Source organism: Acanthochromis polyacanthus, chromosome 7 (genome assembly GCF_021347895.1).
Source record: "Acanthochromis polyacanthus isolate Apoly-LR-REF ecotype Palm Island chromosome 7, KAUST_Apoly_ChrSc, whole genome shotgun sequence".
NCBI classification, from domain to species: domain Eukaryota; kingdom Metazoa; phylum Chordata; class Actinopteri; family Pomacentridae; genus Acanthochromis; species Acanthochromis polyacanthus.
The window spans coordinates 32,539,763-32,567,041 of record NC_067119.1 but is presented as its reverse complement, the minus strand read 5'-3'; the positions used below and the strand labels follow the sequence as shown (position 1 = coordinate 32,567,041).

Below are 27,279 nucleotides of genomic sequence, written 5' to 3'. Positions count from 1 at the left end.
ATTCCTTGTGCCCTACCGATGAAGACGTCGTCACTCTGGAGGAGCCCAGACCTATCAGGATAGAAATGTTTCATCATAAGATAAAGGTGATCACTCAGAACAACTCTGTGTTGATTATCAGTGACTCATACCTAACCCAGACATGTCAACGTGTCCCCTCACTGTAGGGGTTGGGGTTTTTCCTGTAATTTACCACCCATGTGGTTGTAAGCAGCTGTCCTGAGCACTTGTTCATATTCAATTTAACTTATTAAATATCTGCAGTGTAAATTTGCCATTATGCTTTTGTGACATTCTGATCCTTTTCATTCTGCAAGTTAACACTGAGTCAAAGTAACATGTGGAAAATGTGAGAAATGAAGTGCAATACAGTATGACAAAGCAGAGAAAGACAGAACTACATTACCAGTTGATTCTAAATCAAACTTGATCTTTAATGACTGATACATGGTAACCTTGCAACACTCACTTATACATTCTAATATAAAATAAAATAAAACCATGAGCAAACATCACACATCAGCATTTCGATAACAGCTACTGGTTCAAACAGAAAATAAGTACTGTTAAGAGGTATTTTGCACACATACATTTAAAAGAAAATGAGAAAAGTGGAATGTTTAGTACCTTCAGTATCTTCTATAACTGGGTTTCAGACTGCATTGACAAGCAACAAATTCTTTATCCTTTTGGCTTTGATAATAGCGTTCACAGCGAGTTGTTTTGTTGAGAGCCAGTATATTTCCCTCTTTTCTTGTTCCTTGTTTGCCCCTGCTGTAATGACGTTAGCAGGCTGATAGTTTTACACAAAACCAGCATTCAACAGAGCACAATCATTAGCTATCAGTATATTTCTAAATGCACTGCACCTGTGCTCACAGAGTATACCTGCAACATCTATCTGATAATTAGAACCAAACTGTGACTAGAAGATGCCTATGACGATGAACAAATGCAACATACTAGAATGTCAATCTACATATGCCAAGTGCCTATACATGGAGAAAGGGTGCATAATTCATGGAGGCTTTAGTTTCCACTGTGATTTGCAGAGTTGTGGATTCTTTAAAAACTGTCAGAAACTAATTCCGAGTGTCAGCTGCACAGGATCACAGCAGTAATCCCAGCTTTAGAGAGGAACATGTTTGAATGTCTGTACAGTGAGATGAAGAAACAGATCGATAGCAGAGCAGGTGAAAATAAGACGTGAGTAATACAGGGACTGTAGTGTGTCAAAATGTTGGGTTGTGTCCGACCACGGTCAAATAGTATGTGAAAATAACTACCAGTGCACCAGATGAATCACCACATACATTAAAATCAGTGAGTAGCAGTGGTACAGTAGTGAAGGTCAATTCAGTACACCATATCTGACATTTTAAATGGCTCTTAGAATAGATCTGATGTGGGTGACTCCATCTGCACCTAGGAAGTATTTCACCGTAGTATTTCACCGAGGTTTGGTGCGTCTGAATGAGCGTCTCAGGTCTCTGCTTTCTCTTTCTGCTTCTTGCTCTTTTTCAGGAATGAAGGTGGTTTGAACTTCTTTTTCTTCTTGGATGGGGACTTGGAGGGTGAGCCCTCGGGGGTGCCACCTTGCGGTTTGGTGGGCGGAGCAGCAGGTGTGGAGGAGGTGTCATTGGTTGAAAGAGCCTTCATCCCTTTCTCCAGCTCCTCTGTCGTCTGCTTCTCCTCCTCGCCTCCGTTCTGAATGGCTGGAGAGTCAGTCTTTGCCTCTTCTGCTCATAGTTTTTTTTGGGTTTTTTTGAAAAACAAACAAAGCACACTGCATTTAGCAATCAGGTGCAAAGTCTTGAGTCGGGTGCAGCTGCAAAGCTACATGCTAGACTCGTCATTGCAGATGAACATGCTTGCTTAATGAGAAGTAGGTTGTCATACGGTTTCTCTGTACTTACTAATGAGGCAAGACCATAGCACCAGAAGTGTGCCCTATGAACAAGTGTGGAGTAACACAGAAAAGGACAGACAGACAAACACAAAAGGAGAGAGTACAACAGATACAGTGGATACAGAGACAGGTGGGTTTACCAACAAAGGGCTGAAATGTGGCAAATGTAAATAAAACAGTCACCAGACATTTTGACTTAACTATTAACATGAATAAAGGCTACATTCCATTTATTTTTAGGCAGAGCAGATTCCCTGACACAGAAATACACCAGAGCCTTTATTAGAGCTTTAGTTAGGAGAACTTGTAGTAACATGGTTGAACTTATTACTGGATGAGAAGTCAAAATGTCGTCCTTGACAAAGATTGAAAACACACACACCAACAAAAGCTGACACTCCATGTTACTCCTTCATGTTTCTGACATGTAGACGTATTCCCAGTCTATAAAACACGCCGTCAACAGTTTTCACAGAGACTGCAGCATGTTACAATACTGAAGTGTCTCAATTATCCAGAGAAAGTGGGACAATAGTCTTTGGAGAGAAGTGACACTGTTGAATATTTAAAATGAGCACACAACTGAAATTCCATTCACCTCTATTGTAATGGGTGGAGGCAGGGATTTATTTTGTGTTGTAAGCCATAATCTTGTTCCCCTTTACCAGGATTTTATTTTCATTTTTTAATCAATAACTACAGCAACTAAAAAGCTGTCACATTTTGGGTAGATGGACAAATCTGTTTGTCAAATGATACATCATACATGTTGACAAGAGACAATCAAAGGTAGAGATGTGGATTCAATTAAGACCACTCTGGGGACTGAATTTCAATAATAAAAAAAAAAGATTATGAGACATAACCATGCATGTCTATCATTTAATACACAGAGAGAGCAGAGGCTCCTGCGTGCTCAATAAGAGTTACCTTCTGCATGGTTCCACACTTCTAAGTGTGAGGAGAATAGTTCCATTTCATGCGTACAGTTCCTAATTGTTTTTAATAGTATATTTTGACAAAATAATCTTTTAAAAAAAGGTCCACTTTTGGGATTTTTCCAGAGCTTTCAACCACATCTCTCAGTCATTGAGCCTGCCTGGGTTTTAGCTTGATGCTGCCCAAGCGCCACCTGCTGTTGAAGCCCCAGAATAACAAAAATGGACCTAGTGTTTGGTTATTTAACTGAAACTAGTATTTCTAAAATAGACAAGTTTTCACACTCAATATTATATCTAAATAAAATAGGAAAAAGATACTTTAGATCTTCTCAAGAATATTTATGGGTATGCAGTGTTTTTATCACCCAGTTCTACCTGAATGTGTGTTTTCAGCACATAGAGTCAGTATCTGCTGTACAAGAGAAGGAGTAACATGGCAGTCAGTAGGTATTTGAAGCATGAGAGGGCAGAAGCAGCACTGAGTCAAACATGAGTTCACAGAAGATTTGAAGCAAGCTGCAGCTCAGACATGTAAGGCAAGACAGGCGGCACCTGGCCGAGCCTCACCTGACGGAGGAGGGTGGCTGGGTGAAGGGCCCTTTGTGGGGGAGGTAGCGGGGGAGACTCCTTGTCATTTACCACCTCCTCCCCTACTTACACAGACACAGACACACAATGAGGGACGGTGAGGGCTCAGCTGTGCAGGACGTTAGATTCGTGAGGAGTGAACACAGGTTACACCACAGGCACACGTGACATCTTGTGCGTAGCATTTTAAACTCAAAAATGATCACAGAATTTAACACAAGTTATGTCCATATACAAAAAAAAGATCAGCTGTATTGCTCCACAGTACTAAATCTGAATTGAATATTTTTGTATTTAGAATGCTACACACACCTGTCAGAAGGTTAGAACACTATGAAATGTGTCAGTAGAGAAAGTGAGGGGCGGCACATAAAGCTGCCTTTACTACACTACACTGCGAGAAAACATGGAGAGATCTCCGTGGTGCTACGGAAAGGCAGTTAAAGAGTATCAGACGAGTTAGGAAGCTAAGTAAATACATCAATAAATATTGCAGTTTGTTTAACTCATTAAAATGAACAAATGAACTGAATCAGAATCAGGAAACGCAAGTACATCACTCCTCTTTAGTCTGGCTCACAGTATATTTTAGAAAAGGTTGATATACTGTACATTACTTTAAAACTCTCATAGTTATAGTTCTGACCTTTCAGTACTGTGCACACCAGTTTGTGGTTTAATATCCTCTTTTCTGTTCTTGGCTGCAAACTAAATGTTACAGAGCTTTTGCTGTCAGGGTTGTCAAGGACCAGGAACAATCTGCAAAATTAAATCAACTCCACTTGGTCAGTGATCTCTTGTCTCTTCTTAAAACATGCTTTTATTGAAGAGGCTTTCCTGATTTTATTTGAGTTTTATTTTCATTGAACTGTCTTTTATTTCTTTCAATAACATTTCTTAAATACTAAGTTTGTGTTTTATACCAAGATGCCTTTTTATCTTTCTTTTAAATCTTGATTGTCATTAATTTTGCTGCTTTGTGAAGCATTTTTTGCCCAAGAAACACTATCTATTTTCCTGCCCAAATATCTAGTCCAGTACATTACATGATATTATTCAGAATCATATTTCAGAATCAAACTAACTAATGCTAAACACCAACCTTTCCAGTTAGCAACAAGGCTGAAGCTAACTAACTATTTGTAAAATTGCAACTGTGAATGAACCCACACTCGACATCAGTCATGTTTTTAATGGAGAAAACACAGCAAATCCCTGCAGTTATAAAATCTGCTGACCTCCCCAGAGCAGTAGCAGTATATTAATATCTGCTCTGTCTGCAGCAGATTTTGACTGAAGAACCCAATTTTCTAGAAAAGAGTTTACACAAGTCCACTAGAGTTGGCCACTAGTGGCTCATGTCCAGTAATATTTTGCCAATAATAGGTTTGCCATTACAAGCAAACATGTCCGTTGGTTTACAAAGTCTTGGTGGAGTACTGCACTCTCTGAGTACTTTTTTAGTTTACAAAAGAAATTGTGACCAATGGGTGCAACATTGACAAAGGTGTACCCCGACTGCTGACCAGCAAACTAAAACCCGTTTTTGTAAGGGTGTGGTTAAAATGTGACAAGGCATTTCATTACCACTTACAGGCATGATGTTCAGTTTCTGTACACTTTTGGCCACATAGTGTTTAAGACCACAACTGTTGATAATGTAATTCTATTGTAATGTTGCTTTCAGGATGCATCTAGCTCAAAACAGCAGTTAGTCTGCTGTTATATGGTTAAGAAGCCAAACAGAGGGAATAAAACTGAATAAACTGTACCATCGGTCCCTCCATCCTGTTTCCTCTCCACCTCTTTGCGGTACTCCTCCAGCTCCTGGTCCGTCAGCTGGTTGAAAGGATTCGGAGGTTCTGGCTCTGGTGGGACTTTGGGTGGGCTGACTGGGGACTGATGATGAACAGAAACACAAAGTCACAGTTTTAAACTCTGAAGATCAAATGGGAGGACATAAAGAGGACAAGAGTGACAGACTGCAGTTTACCGGAGGGCTGTCTTCTGTTATGACGCTGGCGAGGACTTGAGACTGTGGTCCTGCAGTTTTCATGTCCTGACGATTCTGCTGTCGGATCTGAAGACAAAATGATTTTAGTAAATACTGTTGATGCATGTGACAGTACGCAGAAAGTCGACATGTGAATTGTGGAGGAGAGACTAAAGGGAAAAGCAATTGAAAGTTACCTTGTTTCGTGTCTCAATCACCTCTTGAGGGTTGGTAAAAAGAGGCACAAACTGGTTTGGGTTCTCAATCTTGATGGATGTGCTGCCAGCTTGTGTCACCTCTTCTGTCTTTAACCACTACAGGAAAGAAAACAAACATCAAAACAACATCTTATGTACTACTTTAAAGAAAAAGCAGAGACAATTACTGAATATGAAGACTCTATATTCCGAATTCAGTCAGACATGGCTACAGTTCCTTCATTAAAAAACACATTTTTTCCTTGAAAAAAAAATGTTTTCAAGAGAGATTTACTAATATGCAGTATGTTTTGCCAGCAGAGGGCAGCCTCTGCACTGCAGCAGTTCTCCCAGAGATGGTGGGCTTCCCCCTGCAATGCAGAGAAGAGGGAGAGAGGGGAGGGTGGGAGGAACAACCAAGCTCCTCCCACTGATGTAAGACAACCTCTCTCATAATGTTTTTGTCTTTAAAGGCCTCACCTACTTCATCTTTCCTCTACGGTATAAGGGAATTTGAAACAAAAGCTCTGCAGTCTACATCAGTCTCCATGAGAATCAGAGGGATAGCTGCTGATTGTGGATATATATCACAATTATTTTGTTGCTGTGTCTGCCTCCTCCTTGCATCATCTGAAACCATAACTCCAAACTTGAACAAGTTTGAAGTCTTTTCTACTTTCCCCCTTCACAGCTCACTTTGATCTCACTGCAGGTTCTGATCTCTCTGTTCTCTGCTGCCCTTTCATCATTTTTTTATCCCTTAACATTCAAACTGACACAGTCTACCAATTCCCTTTTTGAACTGCGAAATATTACAAAATATTTAGGTCAAACTGGTCAAAATTTGGTTGTAGAACATGCAGAAAAGATGGATTTTTTTGGACTATATTGCAATCTCAGTCACAGTGACTTCCAACATGTATTGTTAGTACAGATCCAGATCTTCCCTCCCTGGAGGCTCACAGTGGTGCGCTGGTGTCCTGGGCTGGCTTCCTCCTGGTTGACTTTCTGGTAGGTGTTGGGGGTGTTGAGCCATCGGGTCCTCTCCTGCTGCTGCCGCTGTGCAAACGGGTGCTGCCTCAGAGCTGGGTGGACTCCGTCATCATCAAACTGGTGGAAGACTGTGACGGTAGCCGGCACCTCCACCTCCCTCCGTGTCCGCGACCGCTCTAGCAGCACAGGGAAACGGTAGGCGTAGCCGGTACGGTAGCCCTGAAATACAACAGAGTGAGGAAGCTTTAGAAGTTAGACATGCATTAGGCAGCTCAATCATGGTGCTGACTACCATGTTATGAAATCAATTAAGTACTATGATACTTTATTGATGTCTGTGGCTTCTGAAGAGGAAACATGTCTGAAAATCTTCCTGTGTTCAGCTTGTAGATTAGTACAGTTTCTGTGGTTTGCACTTTTCCTCTCACAGAGCAGCTGAATCCGACCTGTGTCAAGCTAGTGTTGATGCAAAATGAGGAGTTCATGCTGCTGCTTCGCATTGAAAGCTTTCAGCAAACCACAGGAGGGCTTTTAGGCTTTTATTGTGAAGCAACTAAAACAAGCGCAGCAGTATTTGTCAAAGTGCGTATACTCTGTTAACAGGATGTTGGAAATGTCTACGACGAGCAAAGTTCACATCAGGTGCGTTTCAATACCAATACTATCGTACTATATGACAGATAAAGATTTAGTACGTCTCAATACAGAGTATGTCAAATGTCATATTCCAAAAATACCAGGATGTCCTACAGCATCTGCTAGGACTATACAGAATGCAAGGCAGCATGCTGTTCTGGCCATTCTGACCCACAATCCTCTGTGCAGTTATGTCACATTCATAACAGTGTCTCTTGTGAGTAAATAAGCTTGGCTAACAAGAGGACATGGACAGATGACACTTTCACACTTAAAACTGTGACAGTCAAAATTTAGGGCGCCAGTCGTACATCCCAACTGTATGTACGCTGCATGACACAGTAACTTTGGAAGGGCAGCTGTTGTCTGTACTTAAAGTAAAAGGAAAAGTGTATGACTTGTAACACAGTCAATGATTTCTAGACATCTAGGGGAGACTGCTTTCCAATACCGGGCCAGTACTTAAACTCATAGGGGCAGGCATAAGCTGAGCATGAACAGGAACAGCCGGACAGTTTTGACCACAACATTAACTCTGAGAGTGCACCAAAACAACAACAAAACGTAGCTACTAGACGTAGCTCCAATTTTATGTGAAAAAAGGAAATAAAAAAAAAAATGGAGGTTTGTTATGTTGGCCTATATGGTGACTCTTCAGTTACTGATGGTACTGTCATAGAGGAGAGGGCTGCAACTCGACATGGACACTGACATTACAGAAAAAACTATGCTTGTTGTCCTCTACCAGTTTAACTGATCACTTGCAAGACCCGAATAGCATTTTTTGGGCTGTTGAGAAGTACAGTGCTGAAAGTTTCTGCAGTGGTGGATAATGACGATTCCTGAATAAATAAATAAGTGTAACTAATCGACTAACTAACTGGTGTGTGAATTGGTGGCATCAGAGCTACAGTTACTACACATGTCCATTATTTGGATTTAATTATTGTCAAGGACAGACTTCAGCTGATTTAACAGTTTTTGTATCATGACTTCATTATGGTGGTGACAAAAGTATTCAGATCATATAATGAAGTAAAAATACTAATACAATAATGTAAAAATACTCCATCACAAAAATAATCTTGCATGGAAAATTCTGCTTAACCCTTTGATGCACAACATGGGTCATCATTTTCCATTGAATATGGGTCACTTTTGATTCATGTTGTGCATCAAAGGGTTATGTAAAAGCACATAATGAAGTTGAGGAATAAAAGTAGAAGTGCTGGTTTAGTCCCTCTGACTGATATATTATTATAAATGACATCATTACATCAATAATAGTTAAACATCAGTGTGTCAGCAGCACATTTGTATTGATGCTGCAGGTAACAAATACTTTATATACAGTTCATATTGAGGCACAGCACATTCATTTGAGGGTTTCACACATAAATAAGGGGAGAGGAATGAAGAAAAAAGTTCTGATCCACAACTCTGTTGTCAAGTTTGCAGATTTTCTTTCTAATATTTAGATTTTTGATGTTTATTGAATGAAACCATGTCACAAGTTTAGAGCAAAAACAATTATTTGGTGGAAAAACCAGGACTTTAACCTTTAACAGTGTGTTGTCTTTTAAAAGCTTCTTATTATCTTTTGTGTAAAACCTTCATCTAAAAAGCAGCTAAAGCTGTCAGATAAATATAGTGAAGTAGAAGGCACAAAATTTCTCTCTATCACATACAACTGAAATACTCTAATGAAGTACCTCAAACCTCAGTAAATTGTACTTAAGTAAACTATTTGAGTAAATGTACTTAGTTACTTTGCAGCGCCACTTCGTTTTTAAGCAACAGGATAGAGATATTAACAGTCACAAGATTGAAGCTGATGAATTGCATTACAAGTCAGACCACAGTACATAAAGCAATCCCATATAACAGAAGAGGAACACATGCAAAAGCAGCAATGCTTTATAAAAACTGGTCTGCATAGTAATGTGAGAATGTTTTCTGCCAGGATTTGATATTGCATGTGTGAAGAGGTGAAAGCAGCAGCAGCTACACTGAGCTGCTTATAGAGCTGTGCAGCTGACAAAACCTCCTGTGCTTTATGCAAATCAGCACACTTAAACCTTCTGGTGTGTCACTCTTAATTCCAGCAAATCTTTAAAGTGGTTATCTTGAATATGAGAATTGCACTACCATAAAGTTGGAAGAGTTTTAAAAGACACATTAAAAAAAGAATTATTAAAATCAGTGCAGAGATGTACTGACTTGTTATTGCCCATTTAAAAACACTGAAACCTACCCTTTCTATAGCAGGACTCACCTGGCATCCATGGCCTGTGTCTAAGATGTCGGCTTCCTCTTTAGTTACAGAAGACTGAAGAAAACTAAACTTCCTTTGTAAACAAAATCTAAACTAGAAAAGCACTCAGAGTGCAGACCACCGCCAAGGATAGAGAGGAAAACAGGAAACCCATGCAGTAAAGGATCATGAGCTGGAATTGAACCTGCGTCTCTGACACAGTTCTGCTTACGAATGACCTTCTTAACCAGTTGAGCTATCTGAACACCTTGTTCCAATTTGGTGGACGACTTACTAACCTATGATGTTTTTGTCATATTTTGGACCACATACTAAAACATACCAAAAAATTCAAAGTGACCCAGAATCCAGGATCTTTCCGAATTGCCACCAAAATTAAATCAGCTCTTCCTCTTACCATAGTCTACATCCCCTCAAAATTTCATGTGAATCTGCCCAGGCGTTTTTGAGTTATCTTGTTAACAGACAGACAGACAGACGGATGGAGACACAAACACCGGGTGTCACATAACCTCCTTGGCGGAGGTAAAGATTTGTGTGTCCTCAACCACCACCAAATATTCTGTTCAGTACACTGTAACTGCTGCCTACCAGGTTATCCAGAGTTCTCATGAGGGCTTCAAACTCATGCTCTCCAACACGACTCTTATGCAGCGGTCCAAAGGTGGAGCCAGCCCAGCCGACAGTGCCAGTCGGGTTGGGTTTGTGGGTGGTTCGGTCCAGCAGAATCAGGTTGTGTTCTCCTCCGGCACAGCACAAAGCTGACACCTGCAAAGATGAAAACACAGACAGAATTCAAGCAACTGCAAAGACTCTTTCGCTCTTTTTTTAACGAAGGAAAGGTCACTGAGTTTAGGTTTTGCTACAAGAAATATTTTTGCTTCACACACAAGCACAGCACTTTGCACAAAAGCTTTCTTTTTTATTCCATTTCTTGTGTGTGCGGCAAATATGACCTCACAGTTACATATCTGCTTCCCTACGGGCCACTGCTGCTCCTGTAGGATTACTGCAGTGTTTCTTTGGCACATGACACTCCTCTAGTGTATTATGCTGCAGTGCAGAGCTGCTGGCTGAATTACAGTGAAAGGGTACCAAAAGAAGGACAACTGTCCAGGTGTAAAATTAGTGCATCTACATTACCTTCACATGCTAATTCCCACACACACACATGCAGCAGCAGCACTCTCGTTTTCAGTACGTCAGCTGTTTGTCAGTGTAGAGTGTGTGTGAGTGTGTTTGTCAGTGTCGTGTGTGTGTGTGTGTGTGTGTGTGTGTGTGTGTGTGTGTGTGTGTGTGTGTGTGTGTGTGTGTGTGTGTGTGTGTGTGTGCGTGTGTGTGTGTGTGTGTGTTACCTGGATCTGGCAGGCAGCCTGGATGTGGTAGATGGTGTAGAAGGCCTCCTCCACAGACTCCCCCAGAGCCACAATGCCATGATTCCTCAGCACCAGAACCTGGGATACATCACAGAATCAACATCACCACTGACATAAAGCCGACTGAACTGTGAGCAGCAGCAGCTTCAATAATTAATCCGGTTTAAGGCCACGTCACCTCATGTCTTACCTCTGTTCATTTATTCATTCTCAAAGCTCAAGTGGGAGGCACCGGAGCAGCTGAGTCAATCGCTAATATGTATGATTTACATTTAGTCTTGCCTCTTGTGGTGTGCTCACCTTGCAAGTGGGTCCTAAGCTCTTCTGCAGCTCCACTCTGTCCTCCTCCTGCTCCATGACTCCATTGTAGTCATAATAGGCCACATCCCCGACCAGTAGTGCCTCATGGGACAGCGGCAGGAGGCCGCACTTCATAGCTGAAACCTGGGGACAGTTAGCTGTCAGTTGTGGCAGTAAAGGCCATGATAGTCACAGCTCACACAGTGTTGGAGTTACAATGTGCTTTACAAGCAAATCCACAATGGACAAAGGTGTAATGCTATCAGAGCTCACACAGAGCAAGAAGGCATTGGAAAGACTGCACCTTTGACACAACATCCATCCTCTATACACCTCTTTATCCCCTTTGAGACAACATTCACCTGTGATTTCAAATGTGTAATTTAAAGGATCTTTTTATGTTCTGGGTATGAATGGGGAGACATTTAGCTGTGTGTATGTGTCTGCTCTGATCAACAACAGTGTTTCCTCTGAACAGCATAGGACATCAATTTAATCAACTAAAACTATGATGAAAAATATTTGCTAAAGACCCTTTTTTCCAGGACAAAAATTAAACTAAAATGAAATAAAAAGTAATATTTCAAGATGGGAACTACATCAAAATATTTACTTATTTTTTGTCAATATATAAAAACAAAATGATATTGAAGGAAATACAATTGAACTAATTACCGTTTTGATACAAGGTCTTATTCAGTGACCAGCAGCATTTGTTGGATTACACATTTGCATTTAAACTAGCTGCCCTTAAAATTGGAGTATCTCCTCCCAGGCAAAACCCAAAGAGTAAACAGCACCTTAGTGAATCATCTACTTAATGAGCTGCTGCTAAGGCTAATAAAGATGGTTCTGTTCAAACAGAGTTTGAAAATGATGACTGCATTTGCTGAGGAGAGTCTGTCTGTTGCATCAATGTAATACAGGGGGACATGGACACTTAGCCTTTACCACGACCCTCATAGTAAATGAGAACAACTTCTGTAACCATGGTAACTGTATCCAAAGATGACAGAAATTTAGATGAACTTTCAAAAAAGCAAATATGAGACTAAAATGTGACTGATGAATACTAGACTGAAATGACTGTTGCTTGTGTTGGCTACATCTAATTCAAACCAAAGAACTAAAATGTGACTAAAACTACTACACATTTTCATCAAATGACTAAAACTAAATCAGGTGCCAAAATGAACCCTGCATTATGTAGCTATGAGCTCACCCCCACACTGCACCTCAGATTTGGCCCAGGCTGACTCACCGCGGCTGTAGCTGGTGTGTGGAGGTGAAGCAGACAGCGAACATCTGGCCGGGCGGAGTAGATGGCAGAGTGTAGGCTGAACTTCTCAGTGTCCACTCCCAGGTTGGTGCTGCCCTTCTCCACCACTTCTCCCAGGATATTCACCTTCACCTGTGAAACCACACAGCAGCTTGTGTCTGTCAAAGAGGTTACTATTAACAGCTCTGCTTCCAAGCCAGGTGTTAACATATTCACAGTTTGATAGAGCTACACTCTCTTGTATGCATTTAGTATTTGGTTAGCAAAGTCAGAGTGCTAATATATGCTTACACCAGTGATGCTCTAGTGAAGGAAATTATAACACCCGCAGCATTTGTCATAAAATCAGTTTAAAAATATATTTCTGGTTCTTGTTCAGCTGGCTGAGCCCCATAAACAGGGGCTATAGTCCCCAACACAGTGGTCATGTGTTCAAATCCATTTACTGCATATCAATCCCCCACTGTCTGTCTCTCCACTCTCCTACACAACAAAGGCCAAAAAAACATCTTATTAGTATTATGATGATGTGTAGGCCCACTTAATTCAAACTCGCTTTTTTGAAAGACAAAAACCTGTAAGCTATAGATGAATCTGCCCACAGCCGATGCTTTCAAGAATATAATATAAAGCAGAATATAATACAGTGTTTTAATGTTGTGAAATTTTACCATCATCAGGGGTCTCTTGTTGCTAGGGAGGACCAGTCTCTCCAAAGAGTATGAGATACTAAAACGCAATAAAGTTCCTCTACAGTCACTGATTGAATCCTTAAAAAGTCATCTGCGTATCAAATTTACATATATAAAAGCTTCCCCATGAAAATAATCCTTCCTACGCTGTTGCTTTCTCTACAATGTGCAGATCTATGAAATCCCTGCCTCTCTCAACCCACTCTTTCCTGCCTCCTGCAACAAGAGCACTCCGGCACACAATGGCAAGTTGTAATACTGGAGTAATTCAACCATAGATGCTTAAAGCAGACACCAGATCTGAAGAACAATAATGATACAGAAAGCCCCATGTGCAAGTTGACAGTATTGGTTTCTTAAGTTTGTTCCACATGACACACTTGAAGTAAGAATCTATGCTTTCGAGACTGTCGTCAGTGCACTCCAGTTTTAAGGTAAAAAGGCTCACTCATGGCACTGACTCCTTATTTTACTCATGATTAGGGCTGAAATGATTCTGAGTTATTTGAGTAATTCCATTACTAAAATTCCTGAAGGCAAAATTGTCTGAATCGGGCTTCATTTATTCCACTACATACTAGACCCCAGGTCACTAAGTGGCGGACCGCGGTCCAAGTCCACACCCAGACTTCATCCTGTACGGACCCAGACCTATAATCAATAAACTATAAGGGGATTTTTAAATTTGACAGGACGCTTCTATTTTAACCAGCGCAGTTTTTCTAGTGTTTACAGCATTTAGCAGATCAGAGAGTTGAACTACGAAGGCAGTTTAACATTCGTCAGACTTTCTTTGTGTGAGTCAAAACTGAAACGTCAGTCTGACTTAACAGGTATGAAGGTCATTAGCAACTTTCTTTGTTACCTCAGACTTTCTGCTTCAAACTCGTCACACAAACAGGAGTGTTTAACGATCATTTGACTCATTTTTCGCACAAAATGAACAAATCACGAACAGGTTGTTTTAATGAGAACAAGAAGAAATTATAAACATTTCTGATGACAGAAAGCTGCAACTGGAAATTATGTAAGACAGAAATCCCGGAAGAAAACTGTTAAACGTGCGCAATGTATTTATTTTAGCGATGAATGCAGCTGATTATTTTTAACAGACAACTACACAATAAAACTATCAAACTTCATAAATTCAAACATGATATTGTATTGAAGTGCATGTAGGTCTGACAGTGTCTCATAATGAAGGAAATCACTTTAATTTGTGGCCAAATCAAAGTGGAATTAATGTTATTGATTAATATCCTCTGTAATAAATACAAATGAACTAATACATTTTATTATTTGTGTTCTATCAGATGCAGTACCAGCAGTTTAAATGGACCCACCTACACACGTGGACAAAATTGTTGGTACCCCTCAGTTAAAGAAGGAAAAACCCACAATTCTCACTGAAATCACTTGAAACTCACAAAAGTAACAATAAATAAAAATTTATTGAAAATTAAATAATCAAAATCAGCCATCACTTTTGAATTGTTGATTAACATAATTATTTAAAAAAACAAACTAATGAAACAGGCCTGGACAAAAATGATGGTACCTCTATAAAAGATTGAAAACTATTTGACCAGAGTGACATGATTAACTCAGGTGTGTCATTTAATTGACATCACAGGTGTTTCCAAACTCATAATCAGTCAGTCTGCCTATTTAAAGGGAGACAAGTAGTCACCCTGCTGTTTGGTGAAAAGGTGTGTACCACACTGAACATGGACAACAGAAAGCGAAGGAGAGAATTGTCCCAGGACATCCGAAAAAAAATGATAGACAAACATCTTAAAGGTAAAGGCTATAAGACCATCTCTAAACAGCTTGAAGTTCCTGTGACAACAGTGGCTCATATTATTCAGAAGTTCAAGACCCACGGGACAGTAGCCAACCTCCCTGGACGTGGCCGTAAGAGGAAAATTGATGACAAATTGAAGAGACGGATCGTTGGAATTGTATCCAAAGAGCCCAGAGCAACCTCCAAAGAAATTAAAGGTGAACTCCAAGGCCAAGGTACATCAGTGTCAGATCGCACCATTCGTCGCTGTTTGAGCCAAAGTGGACTTCATGGGAGACGACCAAGGAGGACACCACTGCTGAAAAAAACTCATAAAAAAGCGAGACTGGAATTTGCAAAAATGCATGTTGACAAGCCACAAAGCTTCTGGGAGAATGTCCTTTGGACAGATGAGACCAAACTGGAGCTTTTTGGTAAGGCACATCAACTCTATGTTCATAGACTCAAAAACCAAGCATACGAAGAAAAGAACACTGTCCCTACGGTGAAACATGGAGGAGGCTCAGTAATGTTTTGGGGCTGCTTTGCTGCATCTGGCACAGGGTGTCTTGAAAGTGTGCAAGGTACGATGAAATCTGAAGACTATCAAGGCATTCTGGAAAGAAATGTGCTGCCTCGTGTCAGAAAGCTTGGTCTCAGTCGCAGGTCATGGGTCTTCCAACAGGACAACGATCCAAAACACAGCCAAAAACACCCAAGAATGGCTGAGAGAAAAGCGTTGGACTATTCTAAAGTGGCCTTCTATGAGCCCAGATCTGAATCCCATTGAACATATGTGGAAGGAGCTGAAACATGCCATTTGGAGAAGACACCCATCAAACCTGAGACAACTGGAGCTGTTTGCTCATGAGGAGTGGGCCAAAATACCTGTTGACAGCTGCAGAACGCTCATTGACAAATACAGAAATCGTTTAATTGCAGTGATTGCCTCAAAAGGTTGTGCAACAAAATATTAAGTTATGGGTACCATCATTTTTGTCCAGCCCTATTTCATTAGTTTGTTTTTTTAAATAATTATGTTAATCAACAATTCAAAAGTGATGGCTGATTTTGATTATTTAATTTTCAATAAATTTTTATTTATTGTTACTTTTGTGAGTTTCAAGTGATTTCAGTGAGAATTGTGGGGTTTTCCTTCTTTAACTGAGGGGTACCAACAATTTTGTCCACGTGTGTACCACCTACCAGCCCCCATTATCAATCTCAAACCTGCCCCATGTGTCGTTAATCCTGACTCACCAGACTGGATCCAGTCACCTCGCTGTAGGCCAAGCCGTCTGGAAGCACCAGGAAGTGTTCCTGTTCTTTACTCACACGCAACTGTCAGAGAGGAAAAATGACACTGGTTAGAACACACGTTGAGAAAAGAGCAGAACATTACATTACTGAGTGAAAACTCTTCTGGAGTCTATCAATTAGCAGAGCACAGATTTCTATCATCTCACCAGAGATAACAGGCTCCTTCCTAACCTTGTTACTGCAGTGCTTTTCTTCTATATTGACTGTTCGAACGCTTCAAAGTTCAAACGTCACGTTTCATTCATTCTACACAGAGTTAGTCAGTGCCTTAATACTGCTGTCAGATAAATTAATGACTCACTAGAAGTCCAGAAGTTACTGTCATTACCACAGAGACAATCTGACCAAAGCAGACTATTGTGTGGGCTTTAACAAGCAAATAAAGTGCATCTTCTACTTAAACTGATGTATCTCAGCAAAAGGAAAAAATCAAATATAAAGTCAGGAATGTGAAGTGAAAAGGTGGAAAAACTAACTGTGAGACAGGTGCGGCTGATCTGGGCCCAGCCGTACAGGTCAAACAGGCGATGGGTGCTGGCCAGCTTGCAGCGCATCAACCTCTCCCCCTTCACCATGCTGCCAGGCTCCCAGCCATGCAGGTCGTTGATGGGTGTCACCATCATCATGTCTGTGTGGGGGAGGAGGACAGAGAACCACACAGAGTCAGAGTGCAGCGAAGATGATGGTCTGTATATATAAATGATAAGTAGGAGAGCAGCTGATTTTAACATACGGATAAAGCCTTGGCACTTAATATGCTGTTAACGCCTATTTTCTTTGTACTTTAACAGTTCTGGTAGTTTTTCCCCATACAGGTTTTCTATCACATTAAAATCATTTTTCTGCATGAGGTTAATCTACATAAGAATTCATCCACACTGCTTCATGATGAGGCTGCACAGTGATGTAGTGGTTAGCACTTTTGCCTTGCAGCAAGAAGATCGCTGGTTCAAATCCCGGGGTGGGCCTGGGATCTTTCTGCATGGAGTTTGCATGTTCTCCCTGTGCATGCATGGGTTTTCTCCGGGTACTCCGGCTTCCTCCCACAGTCCAAAAATATGCTGAGGTTAATTAGTTACTCTGAATCGCCCGTAGGTGTGAATGTGTGTGTGATTGTTTGTCTGTATATGTAGCCCTGCGACAGACTGGTGACCTGTCCAGGGTGTCCCCTGCCTTCACCCGAGTCAGCTGGGATAGGCTCCAGCACCCCCCGCGACCCTAGTGAGGATAAAGCGGTGTATAGAGAATGGATGGATGGATGCTTCATGACAACACTTCATCAGTGCTTCAGTACTTCTCCCTAAACACAGCTTGCAGCTCATGTACAGAGCTTTTATGTAAAAATGAAACTATTCCAAAACCCCTTAGAAAACAAATACACCTCATTTAAATATGCTACTTATAACTCTTATTTTTCCTTCAGTCACACTATATTTTAGGGCTGGCCCGAATCGTGGTTTCTGGCCTCCGAATATTCGGGCCCTATTAAAGACGAATATCCGGATATTCGTTCCGCACCGGGGGGGCAGGGCGGAAACGGCGGAGGTGGCCCGAATAGTCGGATCAGTTCGTCTGGTCTCCCGGGTCCACATTTTGCCCTCGTTTAGTCTTTAATTAAGCTGAAGAATTCCCAAACACCGGTCTTCAGCATCTTGTCTTGTGTTTATGCAACGAAGTGAAGCGTGACTTCAGAGTCGGCAGCCACCCAGCCATTCAGGTGGTGTTTACAAACACGAACGGAGGAGCCGAAATGAGCCGAAGAACACGCGGGATGAGCCGAAATGGGCCGAAGGCGCAGGGAAGAGAGGAGCTCCGAATATTTTCGTCTAGGGGGAGGAGGGGGTGATCACATCGACATATGTGTATGGGAGACGCCAGCGTGTCGTCATTTCTTATGGTCACGTGGTACAAGATATATACAGTGCCTTGTGAAAGTATTCGGCCCCCTTGAACTTTTCAACCTTTCGCCACATTTCAGGCTTCAAACAGAAAGATATAAAATTTTAATTTTTTGTCAAGAATCAACAACAAGTGGGACACAATCGTGAAGTGGAACGAAATTTATTGGATATTTTATACTTTTTTAACAAATAAAAAACTGAAAAGTGGGGTGTGCAATATTATTCGGCCCCTTTACTTTCAGTGCAGCAAACTCACTCCAGAAGTTCAGTGAGGATCTCTGAATGATCCAGTGTTGTCCTAAATGACTGATGATGATAAATAGAATCCACCTGTGTGTAATCAAGTCTCCGTATAAATGCACCTGTTCTGTGATAGTCTCAGGGTTCTGTTTAAAGTGCAGAGAGCATCATGAAGACCAAGGAACACAGCAGGCAGGTCCGAGATACTGTTGTGGAGAAGTTTAAATCCGGATTTGGATACAAAAAGATTTCCCAAGCTTTAAACATCTCAAGGAGCACTGTGCAAGCAATCATATTGAAATGGAGGGAGTATCAGACCACTGCAAATCTATCAAGACCCGGCCGTCCGTCTAAACTTTCACCTCCAACAAGGAGAAGACTGATCAGAGATGCAGCCAAGAGGCCCATGATCACTCTGGATGAACTGCAGAGATCTACAGCTGAGGTGGGAGAGTCTGTCCATAGGACAACAGTCAGTCGTACACTGCACAAATCTGGCCTTTATGGAAGAGTGGCAAGAAAAAAGCCATTTCTCAAAGATATCCATAAAAAGTCTCGTTTAAAGTTTGCCACCAGCCACCTGGGAGACACACCAAACATGTGGAAGAAGGTGCTCTGGTCAGATGAAACCAAAATGGAACTTTTTGGCCACAATGCAAAACGATATGTTTGGCGTAAAAGCAACACAGCTCATCACCCTGAACACACCATCCCCACTGTCAAACATGGTGGTGGCAGCCTCATGGTTTGGGCCTGCTTTTCTTCAGCAGGGACAGGGAAGATGGTTAAAATTGATGGGAAGATGAATGGCGCCAAATACAGGACCATTCTGGAAGAAAACCTGTTGGAGTCTGCAAAAGACCTGAGACTGGGACGGAGATTTATCTTCCAACAGGACAATGATCCAAAACATAAAGCCAAATCTACAATGGAATGGTTCACAAATAAATGTATGCAGGTGTTAGAATGGCCAAGTCAAAGTCCAGACCTGAATCCAATGGAGAATCTGTGGGCAGAGCTGAAGACTGCTGTTCACAAACGCTCTCCATCCAACCTCACTGAGCTCGAGCTGTTTTGCAAGGAAGAATGGGCAAGAATTTCAGTCTCTCGATGTGCAAAACTGATAGAGACATACCCCAAGCGACTTGCAGCTGTAATTGCAGCAAAAGGTGGCGCTACAAAGTACTAATGCAAGGGGGCCGAATAATATTGCACGCCCCACTTTTCAGGTTTTTATTTGGTAAAGTTTAAAATATCCAATAAATTTTGTTCCACTTCACGACTGTGTCCCAATTGTTGTTGATTCTTGACAAAAAATTAAAATTTTATATCTTTATGTCTGAAGCCTGAAATGTGGCGAAAGGTTGAAAAGTTCAAGGGGGCCGAATACTTTCACAAGGCACTGTATATATTCGGATACCAAAATTAATATCCGGATAGTGCAGTAGCGAACGGATATTCGGGATATTCGGGTCCAGCCCTACTATATTTGTGGACAAATACTATCCCAGTGGTTGTATTCATACATTTTCAATGACACAGACCTCTCTCAGCACAGGTGGAACTAACAACACTAATGATGACTGTGTCCCTTTTAAGGTCGAGACACTGAGAGGTGGCCAGACACTGCCAACACCTCCTACACTCAATCACTCATTCTTTCTGTTCACATTTACTGCTGCTTCCAATGTTGTTATACTGTTTAAACTGACAAATATCTTCACTCTGGTGCTGCTTCAGGTCTGAGTTTTTGCATAATGTGGAAAAATAGAAGGTAAAATTACATTCATTGGTTGATTTCAGGTGTGAGTGCTCTGTAGGAACAGACCGGTTCATCACCAACTCCAAGCCTGCAGCGTTCAGAGTGGTTCTCCTTCATTTATTGTAAGGCCAGCTGTGTAGACTGAATGCAGTCATCAGTAAAACTTAAGTTAGCCAATAGCAGACATTCAGTTTTTTCTAAAAACTGTTAATCTTCTACATTTTGTATTTGGTGGTATCTCAGGTGAGAACTGCACCTAAATATTGAACCGAACCTTAAAAAAAAGCACTATATCTGTTAGAAAAATTGCAATATTTTCTCCAAATCAGTCAGCCCAAAACATTGATCCTTCCCCAAAGAAATAAACTTTGATGCAGCTTCATGATAAAAGTAGGCCACACTGGCACGCTGCTGTGCTCCCACAGTGTTTTATTCATAATGGCTACGATTGATTATTGAGGGAAACATTGCACAACTAGCACACCCAGCCTCTATTTTTGACATGATGATCAATGGAGATGACTCTCAGTCTAATCATGAAATGAATATCCGGAGTAGCAGCTGATTGCATAATAGTGGATAACGCAGTGTTAAGAATGGAGATTCAGGATGACAAAACACTTGGATTAAAAATAAAATAGTGTACTGAGCTAACAGTAATAGGATTTGTTAGTAGCTGACAATACTAACTCACAGTTATGGTTACTTAAAAAATGTAATTTAATACAATTACTAAATACATACTGAATTAAATGTATTCTGTAATATAAATGGCAGAGGTGCATTGTGAAAAGGACTGTGGATTTACAGATAGTTTATATAATATACTTAGACCAGCAGGAGAAATGCAGCGCTGCGTTTGAGAAGCTCCACAACACAAAAACACCTCAATATTTACAACAATGTGAAAATGTATATGTATATGCATAAATGTGCATAACTCACGTTGTATATGGATTCTGCTGCTGCTGCCTAATTCTGCAGGTATTTAACAAAGAACAAACTAAACTTCAGCTCCTGTTGTTTTCTTGAACTACAATGATTACTGGTGAGTCTTGCTGACATGTGACAGTCTCCTCACAGTAAAGTTGTATTAATATAGACATTTTAATCTGCACTAGAGTAAAATTGTAGAGCAAAGTGAATGAGGCAAAACTCACAGTAAAGAAGTTTTGCTGAAAGTATGTGAGGCGGCATCACTGGCACTAATATAATGTTATTTAGTCTATTTAAAAATGCATTTTGAAATTGTAATCTAATATTAGGGAATGTCATGATGTCATTTTGGTCTGTAACTTTTACATGGTACAGTTACCTTTTGTTGTATTCTAATTATTGTTTCATTGCTTTTGTTACTCCTGAAGCGAACATTGACCCCAAAAGATCAAAACACTTGAACTCATTAAACTGGCCACTTGTCATTGAAGTTGTCAACTCTGGTGACATTGTTTCAAATCTAGGGACTACATCTGACTATGACAATGTTTAAAAGGTAAACAAGGTTACAACGGAATTATGGAATGCATAAAGGCTTATTCGGAGGTCTTTAACACATACTGGAGGGGGAGACTGGCAGGGCGGCTGGAGATCCATGTGAGGCCATGAAATCAGCCAGCTGTCTCAATGCCCAGAGGTTGGATGAGCTGCCACCCTTCTTCATCTGTTCCTGGATCAGCACGTCCAGCTCCTCTCTGAATGACTACAAACACAGATTGGACATTAATACATTATCAGGCATGCATGTATACACAGATCATCATCATTTTCAGTTTAATATAAACACTCAAAGTCCCTGTGTGAAGGATTTAAACATTTCAATACTGGATTGTCCCGTTTCTCCACAAACAAAATCTCAGAGTAATTTAAAAGATACTCTAATAATATGAAAATTCATGGGATTTTGAACATGCAAGATGATTCATAAACACTCCTCTTCGACAAGGGTGAGAGTGAGTAAACGCATCTAATGAGTCAGTCCCATGTTATCACTCCTTTCACATCATGGCCACCTTCTCTACTTCACACACAAATCCACCAGCATCACGCAGATTCACAGCTTCCCTGGCACAGGCAGAAGCTCACAGTCCTGCACACACATTGGGTTCCAGCACTGACTGCAGCCCAGAACAGATTTATTCTAATGTGAGGAGGTAACCACATCTGGAGAGGACAGAGAGAAATAAAGGAAAAACAATAAACCACAAAGCTAAATGGTCAGCTCACTGGACTCTGAAGGAGGCTGGAGATGCGTTTCTTCTGCTGCGGTCCGGAGCCGGGTGTGGAGTGCTGAGGAGACGGGAGGCTCTCAGGGACCCCATCACTGGGGCTACGCTGCACCGGGGTGCCCTTGGGGGTTGGCGATTTACTCATCTTCTACTGTTTTGCAGTGGGTGTCTTACAACCAGGCGTGGGTGGGAAGAACTGTAAAGAAAAGACACAGAAAATAACATTACAACTGTTGTATGTGTTGCATTTTTGAAGTCGGTCATTGATTTCAATTCTAAAAATTCCTCTAATTTAGAACATCCCCATGAAGTGATCCCTTTTCATCGTAAAATGGCTTAGATGTACCCTACCGTTCAAAAGTTTGGGGTCACCCAGACAATTTCATGTTTTCCATGAAAACTCACACTAACATAACTGCACAAGGGTTTTCTAATCATCAATTAGCCTTTCAACACCATTAGCTAACACAATGTAGCATTAGAGCACAGGAGTGATGGTTGCTGGAAATGTTCCTCTGTACTCCTATGGAGATATAACATTAAAAATCAGTTGTTTCCAGCTAGAAAAGTAATTTACCACATTAACAATGTCTAGACTGTATTTCTAATTGATTTAATGTTACATTCGTTTAAAAAAAATGCTTTTCTTTCAAAAATAAGGGCATCTGTAAGTGACCCCAACCTTTGAATGGTAGAGTAACTCTACACTGTTTCTTCCTCTGGAACATGCTGTCCCCAACGCTCTCTCTACTCACTGTACCTTGAGCACATCAGTTCACCAACAACTCTGCTCAAACAAAGAATAAATTCACTCGATGCTACACAGTGAAATAAATCTAGTGTAAATTGGAGTGATTCAGTCACATGTTCAGACCAGAAACTGATTCTGAAGAATAATGACAGAGAAAGTTCCACCCTGCAAGGACTGGTTCCTTTGGTTTATTAGTCCGCCAAGGAACGTGGCGGAGTTCTGTAACAATTGGCGTCGGTTTGTCTGTCTGTTCACAACATTACTCAAAAACAGAATAAAGGGTTTACATGAAATTTTCAGGGAATGTCAGAAATAACACAAGGACCAATTGATTAGATTTGCAGCTTATAGTCTGGATCCATGATTTCTGTATCATTGATAACGGCACAGAGTCACTGTAACCATGACAACAAGCGAACACACAATTCAGCTCCTGCTGACAATCACATGATTGTGATCCTACTACAAATCAAACACTGCAGATCTATCAGGACTTATCTGTCAGAAATTATACAAGATATGAGCAGTCTTAGTGGAGTACTGTGCTCTGAATGCTTTTCTAGTGATGTAAGAGACCTTAGAAGTGTGAATTTTTATTTTTGAGACTGTCATCAGAACACTGCAATGCTCAACCATGCTGTTGACTAAAACATACAGTCATGCTGACAAGGTAAAAAAAACAACTCGATTTTCAGCAGGAGTCTTGCGTACAAACTGCCAGATAGGGGTAAATATTCTCATAAGATAAATGCAAAAGTCGCTGCTGAGGACCAGTGCAAACCACTGAGTATTTATGCTTCCATCTAATGCCGATGCTTTGTGAAGGACCAAAGGTGTGGCTAAGTGTGCTTGTAAAAATCACTACTTGTCATAACACCGAGTCCTTCAGACGTCCGTACTGTGACTTCAGTGCAACATGTGACAGCAGAAGCTCCATTGTACCAAACAGCATCCTTTCAGCAGAAAAGTAATCTGGGCAACCTGAAGAAAGCCTTTTAACAATTGCAGGAAAAATGATAAATCATTTAAGAAGATACAGTCCAATTTAAAACCTGCGCTTCTGAAAATAAATCAGGAAATTTATCTGGACCTTTTCCTTAAGACACATCGTCACACATTATTAATCAGAAATACATTTAAAATCACAAACACCCACTTTTTACATCAGCAATTCATGGCAAGTGGCCGGGTCATTTCCTGTGGCAGGAATTTCAGACAGGATGAGTGGAGTTTATATGAGGACACAATCTGAATTTAGAAAACAAGCTTAAATTTTTATTTTCCTATTTATACCTAATGGGGAAAATCCACAGTCCTGCACGAATGAAGCAGATTTGATTTCACGATTAAAGGGTAATGACTTTAGACATATCAGAAAAGGTCTATGAAATTAAGTGCAAAACTGTTCTATCTATGAATGCACAAAGTTATCGGCATCATCGTTATCAGTACTGGTGAATAAAGCCTTGAGATGAATAAAACGGCATTGGCCAAGCATGAGCACCAACAGACAGATAATGTCAGCAGGCTGAAAGTTTACAGTTTTGTGTAGAATAGAAAAGCATTGCATTGTATATCTGCCCATCTGCTAGTGAGTCATGATTATGAGAGTAGGCATAATAATATGTCGATTTCACTACCAGAGAGACCATTGGTTCTCGGCAAGTTAGTCAGAAGTATCAGCACATTGGATATATGTAATTATTTGTTTCCCTATTCTTAATCATAAATATGACTGTAGAAGCTCCATCACTTTATATTCTATTTTGAAAACATGACTTGGGAAGTCTGACATGAATTTGCATAATTGGTCAATGGCAAAAACATACGAAAAATAATCAAAAAATATTCTAAGATATCAGCAAAAACCCAATGCTGTGCATCACTAATTGTAATTATACGAATCAGATGCCCCAAAGCAGCAGCAATAATCCTTTTCAGACTAAAAGGCCATCAAGGTTTATCCAAAGAAATGTAAGTAAATGCGCAAACAGAAGAAGAAGATTTTTAATCTTGTGATTTCAAGACTACACAAGAGTGCTGCCAAAGGATCCCCTGCTGCACATGAGCCCAGAGAGTTAAAACATCAGAGGAGATCCACCAAACATGATCAAATATTAAATAACAACCATTCATTCAGTCAGAATACCGATACGTACTACAATTCAACTCTAATTACTTCTGTATCTTGCCTTGGCATAAAAAAAATAAGCTTCCTTTTTCACCATTAAAAATACAAACAATATGTTGCATTAAGCCTTGGTTTCTATAGATTCTCAAATGGCAGCATGAAGATGAAAATCCTACCCTCACATTACGGTTGTTGTATTCCTCGGGGACCTGCCTGCTGGAAATGCAGCGCTGTACAAAATGCAGCATTAGCAGTAAGAGCTCACATGCAGAAGGCAGCATCAGAACTACTAACAGGAAGCTAGCAAGTGATACGACTCTGTAATTGGAGAAAGAGTAAAGAGTTACCGTAAGGATCTTCAGACAGGAGCTGGCCCCTCCCCGACTGAACAACACTCAGCTCTCTGACACACACACAGTGCTGCAGGGAGCAGATAAGGTCCTAAAACACCACACCCTCCCTCCTCTGCTCCCTCTCACTAACTGACTTCATTAGTAGATTAGTTGTATCACTGTAACACTACTATTTGTGTGACCTTAGCTAACATACACTCTCAGCTCCATCCTCCAACCTTCCAGAGGCAGTTTTTAAGCTGCTCGTTCTAAAGATGCAACGGAAAATTGCATCAGCTCCGTGCATCACTAAATCTCACTGTGCTGCACATGTGAAACGCCTAAACCTTTAATGGAGTTTCTGAATAAACTGTGCACTTTGACTCAAAAGCATCAAGCTCAGGAACGCTGGAACATCTCATCAGCTGTCAAAAGTCATCAGCTATCCTCTGTAGCAGCAAATCCTCTACAACATGATGTACTATTCAAACCATTCAAACAAAGCCCTTAGATTTTTATGAAAGATAACTGTTCTGTTTAATATCATATTGAATCTACAATCTAAAAAAATAAAGGTACTAACTGGAACCAAAAATGATTCTTCACAGTGATGCCATAGGAAAACCACTTTCTTTGAAAGGTTCTTCAACAGACCACTAGGTACCATAACAAATGGTTCCTGTATATAGGTTCTTTAAGGAACCATTTTTTGTGTACCCGCTTGGTTCTATTTTGATTTAAAAAAAAAAAAAAAAAAGACGTGATAATAGTCCAAGTAATTAAGGAATCCAGAAATGCAGCAACCCTAGATTACATTTAATATTTTGGGTTTTGGACCACGGGCCATACAAGAAAGATGTTTTATAGACCAAAATACTAACATATGATGAAAACAATCTGTAGTTGCAGCTCTAATGTTATGCTAACATCTGCCAGTCAATCAAAGAATTCCAATAAAAATAAAGAACATTCAGTATTTTAAAGATTCAAAGATGGTTCTTCAAATATGTGAAGAACCATCCCCTCATCTGTTGGTGGTGGAACCAGAAAGCCCTCTTAAGAACCATTCAGGCACCAGTATTTTCCTGAGAGTACAGTATTTCCAATGTAACCATTGTTTTCTTTTGAATAGTTTTTCACCACTTATGCTTCATCGCCACTTGTATAATTAACATTCTAATGTGTTCAGCGGTATTCAGTCTGTAAAGGCCAAAAGCAGCAGTTCTCTTTCTTTCACAGTAACTGATGGTTCTCAGTGTCGATGACTGCATCTCTCTGGGGGTCGCGGGGGCCCAGCTGCTGACAGGCAGCAGACATAAAGCCTCTCTCTCCAGGGACGGTCCTAATGACTTGGGGAGAGACGTGGACTTTTGGCTGCTGGCCCACCATCTCTACCTCCTCCTCCTCCTCTCATCCTTATTGTGAAAGCTGACCGTGCTGCATCATCACCTTACTTTTCCTTCATAAGAGCTCAGGATGTAATGGAGCTGATTTCCTGCCACACTTTCCTCTCCTTCATCTTACTTAGAATACAAACACAAAATCTGAGTGTCAGGGTGCCTTATTTTAAGGCTGCAGTTTCCAATTATTTCCACTCTTAATTAATCTGGCCATTATCTTCTGGATTAAAATACGTATTGTTTGGTCTATAAATG

General features: G+C 40.6%; 1 protein-coding gene across 1 annotated transcript; it reads right to left on the bottom strand.

Annotated features, from left to right (window-relative positions):
* Nucleotides 1–409: 409 nt before the first annotated feature.
* Nucleotides 410–25,599, bottom strand: add2 (adducin 2 (beta)). The gene is given in 16 exon segments (XM_022218953.2): nucleotides 410–1,739; nucleotides 3,418–3,471; nucleotides 3,474–3,500; nucleotides 5,211–5,337; nucleotides 5,432–5,518; nucleotides 5,629–5,745; nucleotides 6,592–6,840; nucleotides 10,124–10,300; nucleotides 10,888–10,986; nucleotides 11,209–11,352; nucleotides 12,470–12,619; nucleotides 16,223–16,303; nucleotides 16,759–16,910; nucleotides 21,743–21,884; nucleotides 22,409–22,606; nucleotides 25,469–25,599. Coding segments are annotated over 15 exon segments (2,010 nt in total). The 5' UTR covers nucleotides 22,556–22,606; nucleotides 25,469–25,599; the 3' UTR covers nucleotides 410–1,482.
* Nucleotides 25,600–27,279: the final 1,680 nt, after the last annotated feature.